Genomic DNA, 5,132 nt, shown 5'->3' with positions numbered 1-5,132 from the left:
AAATTATTTAGCTTTTTTCCATTTGCTTTTAAAGTTTTTTTTTTTTTTTTTTTTTTTTTTTTTTTTTTTTTTTTGGGGGATTCATTAGTCACTAAAGTTAATTAATGTCATAACATTGGCCACCTTATTTATGAATTTGGCAAGCCAAAAAGATTTGAACATTTGAAGCATGAAGAAATCCATAAAGCTTGAAGATTTTGAGAATGTTTGACATTTGTTTATAATCAATCAAGTTAATTTTTATCCACACTTTTGTGGAATCTACCAATACTGATTCACTGTGGAATCATTCGTCTTTCTATATATTCATAATTTAAATAATTTATAAACAACTCCCAAACGTGTTTTGTGAATGACAAACCACACTGAAGATCGAAGATTGAAGAAACATAATCCTGCAACCTTTGTATGCTTCGAGGAACATTGTAACATATATTAAACATCTAGAATATCAGGTTCAATTGAATCTAACAAATTTTTAATTACAGCAATTGACCATTGAGGCTCGCTGGAGCTGGTGGTGCAACCAAGAACCAATGGAGGAGTAATTAGGGAAGGTGACAATATGAATTTCTCTGTGATGAGATTGCCCTCTGCTAAAGTCCCATCCGCATAGAAGTATGAATAGTGGCATAAATTGTTCACACAAGAAGTTGGAAGGGTAAAATCGGGATTTCGTGGCATGCAAAGTGGGCTGTTGCATGGGAGGTTAGAGAAGGAAGAAGATAGAGAAGGATCAAACGACGTCGTTGGGGACATTCTTGGTAACTTTCTTTGGCATTGAGTCCATGAAAGTTGGCTGCCTGTGTCCAACACCATTGGTAGAGTCTGTGGTGGGGTCCCAATTGGGAGAGAAACAATCAGAGCCATTGAGTACCTGAATGATGATTCATAGTTTATCAACGGTGATGATGAGACTGCACCATTTGATCTTTGATGGCCATGTCCTTTTGGTAATGACACAAGAGAAGAAAATTTATTTCTTCTTGGGAAGAATAAGTGCTGTGAGAGAGAGGGACGGACGAGAGGGAAAAGGAGAGAGAAACCGAGTGATTTTCACCCGTCGTGTTCTTCAGTGTCGCGTTTCTTGTTTCTATTTCTGTACAACCCAGATTGAGAAAATTCAAAAACACCAGACATAATAGAAAGAGAGAATTGTAGAACGCCATGAAATAGTTATAGCGAGAGAGAGGAGGCCCTGGGGTGGAGGAGGTGTGTGGTGGTTTTATAGCGGGGTTGGCCTTGAAATGTGGAGGTGACTCTGGTTAGGGGTGGTTGGTATTTTGTACAGCCAAAAAAATGAGGAGTTTCTTACATTCTTAAAGTTTGAGTGGTGTTTTCTAAGGTTTCGACAGTTAAGGATACATCGTCTAATGTTGTAAAGTGATTTGTACCGGTACAGCATGTTTGTCTTTTAAGCTAAGACTCATAAATAAGCTAAGATATAATATAATTTTTATTTATTTATTTTTAAATTTTTTTTTTTTGGTTATGAGTAGGCAGGGATCATCGTCAAAATAAATAACTTAATATGAAATTTGACTACGTAAAATTGCTAGCTTTTGCATGACAGCGTGTTAAGATGAAACGATAATATAATTAACTTGTCTAAATGTTACGTGTTTCAATTACAAAAGAAAATATCATATTTCTAGGGTTTTTAGGAAAGAACATATTACACAATCAACTATCAATAGCTTTAAAATTAGCGTGTAGTTAATTTCATAACTGGTCATTGAAGTTTGTACAAAATTTAAAGTTGGTTTTAAAGTAATTTTTTTACTCATTTAGTCACTAAAATTAGTTAGCTTTATACCATTAGCTTTTAAAGTGTTTCTTTTCTTTTCTTTTTTTTTTTTTTTTTTGGGGGATTCATTAGTCACTAAAGTTAATTAATGTCATAACATTGGCCACCTTATTTATGAATTTGGCAAGCCAAAAAGATTTGAACATTTGAAGCATGAAGAAATCCATAAAGCTTGAAGAGAATGTTTGACATTTGTTTATAATCAATCAAGTTAATTTTTATCCACACTTTTGTGGAATCTACCAATACTGATTCACTGTGGAATCATTCGTCTTTCTATATATTCATAATTTAAATAATTTATAAACAACTCCCAAACGTGTTTTGTGAATGACAAACCACACTGAAGATCGAAGATTGAAGAAACATAATCCTGCAACCTTTGTATGCTTCGAGGAACATTGTAACATATATTAAACATCTAGAATATCAGGTTCAATTGAATCTAACAAATTTTTAATTACAGCAATTGACCATCCAAAAATTGAGCCCTATAATGTATCATCATTTGTAAATACTAAACATTATAATTAAATTCAAAAGCTTTTCCCTAACAAAAAAAAAATGGGGAAAAACTAATTGTTACATATGTCGAAATATTTTATTGTTTACCGTGCAATGAGTAAAAAAATGTTAAAAATTTTATTAATTAGATTATACTCTTGTAAAATATGTGCAATAATTTGTATAATGTGACCATTAGGTTCATATGATTCAACGTGTTTAACATAAAAAAAAAATAAAAATAAAAATAAAAAAATGCAACATATCTATAGCTTTGGATTGTTGCGACTGCAATGCTGATAGGTCGAAAATGGTCTGTCTAATTTTGCTTACGAGCCAGCCCTATAAGCAAAAAATAATAATAATAATAATAAATTAAATTGAGTTGACTCTTTTCATGATTCACTCCATATGCGAGTTTGCAAACGGCTCGCCTTATTTGACATCCCTAACTGAAACTAACATTGTCAAAGAGGATCCCAAGGTAACCTCATCCTTCAAAATAATTGGAGCACCAAAAAATTAGCTAAGTGTTTATCTAGTAATCATTTCGACCTCAATAATAAACTCAGAAAAATATAGTGGAGGCCTTCATATATGTGAGGACTGTTATATGCGATAGAGATGACAAGTTATGTCAATTGACAATATGTGTGTAAAATCTTAAAATATCTTGTCATTGAGAAACAAAAATTGATTGTAATAACGTAATTAAGCTCCTGTTTGGTTCTCACTGTTAGTTATAGGATCATTTTCAATCATACATTCACACAATAAAATATTCTGTACGTAAACTTAATTTTTTCCTACTTTTTAATCGCAATTTTTTCTAAAAATACAATGTTATTAAAACCGGACCGGTTCAACCGAATAATCCTTAAATCGGTACAATCCGGTTAGTTGTTGGTCAAAGCCCATTCGATTCAAAACAGATAAAAAACCGTTCATTTGACTGGTTTATCCACTAATTGGCAACCCGAAACCAATTTATCCGATTCTGTTGGTTTTTAAATGTTTTATATAAGGGAAAAAAATCAGAAATACCCTACATATAAATAAAATTTCATTTTCTACTACTGTACTAAAATAAATGTTGGGATTACTATATTACTAAAATAAATTCCCATTTTTACTATAATCCAAACTTTCCATATTTTAACCCGTAATTGAAACCAAAATTAGATACAAAATAGAAAACGGAATTAATTAATTGAGAATGCTGAAATCCTGGGAATTCAAATTCAAACCATTAAAATGCTACTGTAACAAGAGCAGCAATGGTGGAAGTGACGAATCCAAACTTGTATCTCAGTTAAATTCTCCTCTGGTATAGTTTCATCGACTGATAAATTTTTATTGCTCACTTTTGTAGATTGATTATCATATGAAGTCAATTGAACAATCAAATTATGTAACGGGTAATATTACATTGTATTGTCCTTCTTCTGTGTAATCTTACCAAATATGTTCCGTCTTTTGATTTGACTTCATAATTTGTTTGATTCAAATGAATGGGATTTCAGAAAATTACATAATTTTTTTCACACATTCCAGATTATGAATGATACACATATTAATTTAATCACATTACGCTTATCATAATTTAGTTCTTTCCACTTTTTTCTTTTTACAGATGTGAAATTCATGAACGTTTTCATAACGTGCAATGCGATGACGTTTGTTATTCTATTACCAATTGGATGCAAATAGGGATCTAGTTGACATGATAACCGCTGAGATGCAAGTCGATAAAATGAGGTCTTGCTTGAAGATAGATTATGATGTAGGTGAAAACATGGCTACCCCTAAGTATCACAAATGACAATCCACTAGTGTTCTATATGGAGCTAAAGAAGTGTAATGCTAGTGATATATTGAACCAAAATGTATATGAATTCGATGAAGTACAGTGTCCAAGTTTAGCAGTTTGTCCTCAAATGGAACCGGTTGAAGAAGACTTAGGGAAGAATAGCGTTGAGATTATGAAACCTAGTGTTGAAGTTGTTGCTGAAAATAAGATATTTAGGGACAAGAAGTTGATGAAGAGTGTTGTTGCATTATATGCTACTTGAAAGAACTTCCAATTCGAGGTGTACAAGCCCAACAAACGTTAGTACATTCTGATTTGTGGAACTCTAGTGGACGCATAGTTTTCTTACAAATGCTTTATCTCGTGCTGTTGACACATATTTAGTACAGTATAGAATGTGGGTTCGTGAATATGATAAGTTTGATGTTCCCTATTCATGTAACTTGTTGCCAATATCTCCCAAGTCGTTTGATTATGTTTATAGAATCGTTTGGAATAAAATTCAAGTTAAGTTTGCTTGGGAATGCAACGGATGTCAGCTCTATCAGTAATTCCATGTACAACAGTAAGCTCTGTCAGGAAAGCCATGGATTTTGGCAATGTTGATAGGTTATTTACAATACAGCATTAGCTTAACTATAGATGAACAAAGTCACTAGACAAAATATTGATTCTAGAGATATGTATAAAATATAATTGGATGATTATTAGTGTTTATTATTTAGCTTTGCTAATTTTGAAATGTAAATGTGCATATTATGAACAGATGACATTGCTTTGTCAATATAAAACATTTCATAGTTAGGAACGTTTAGCTTTTTGGGTAGGTATAATTATCAACTGTAGATTAATTTATTAAAGACAGCAACTCAATGTCTGATGTGTATTAGAAAAGAAGTCTACAGTTAACAAAACATTGTTGAGCCATGTGAAATGAATGTCATAGATTGGAGATGAATGTAGAAAGATAGATTAAAAGTGATAGATCATGTGGCTTTCTTGTAAATGAAA

At 32.0% G+C, this 5,132-nt stretch overlaps 1 protein-coding gene across 1 annotated transcript; it reads right to left on the bottom strand.

The window, feature by feature from the left end:
* Positions 1 to 435: 435 nt before the first annotated feature.
* On the bottom strand, positions 436 to 2,209 carry LOC111409698 (aspartic proteinase PCS1-like). Its single transcript, XM_023039712.1, has 3 exons — positions 2,147 to 2,209; positions 1,316 to 1,419; positions 436 to 877 (listed from the first exon to the last, which is right to left on the bottom strand). The coding sequence occupies exons 1-3, from the start codon at positions 2,207 to 2,209 to the stop codon at positions 436 to 438; spliced, it is 609 nt and encodes a 202-aa protein (XP_022895480.1).
* Between the last annotated feature and the right edge of the window lie 2,923 nt (positions 2,210 to 5,132).

Source organism: Olea europaea, chromosome 14 (genome assembly GCF_002742605.1).
Source record: "Olea europaea var. sylvestris chromosome 14, O_europaea_v1, whole genome shotgun sequence".
Lineage (NCBI taxonomy): Eukaryota > Viridiplantae > Streptophyta > Magnoliopsida > Lamiales > Oleaceae > Olea > Olea europaea.
The sequence above is the reverse complement of the archived record's forward strand: the minus strand, read 5'-3'. Positions and strand labels throughout refer to the sequence as shown.

What these genes read in the sequence shown, in the direction of transcription:
- LOC111409698 (XM_023039712.1), bottom strand. Translation starts at nt 2,209, where the DNA reads ATGTTCCTCGAAGCATACAAAGGTTGCAGGATTATGTTTCTTCAATCT. An exon ending in AATCTTCGATCTTCAGTGTG is followed by an intron (nt 1,420 to 2,146) that starts GTTTGTCATTCA and finishes TATGAGTCTTAG; the next exon opens with CTTAAAAGACAAACATGCTG. An exon ending in ACCACTCAAACTTTAAGAAT is followed by an intron (nt 878 to 1,315) that starts GTAAGAAACTCC and finishes ATCATCATTCAG; the next exon opens with GTACTCAATGGCTCTGATTG.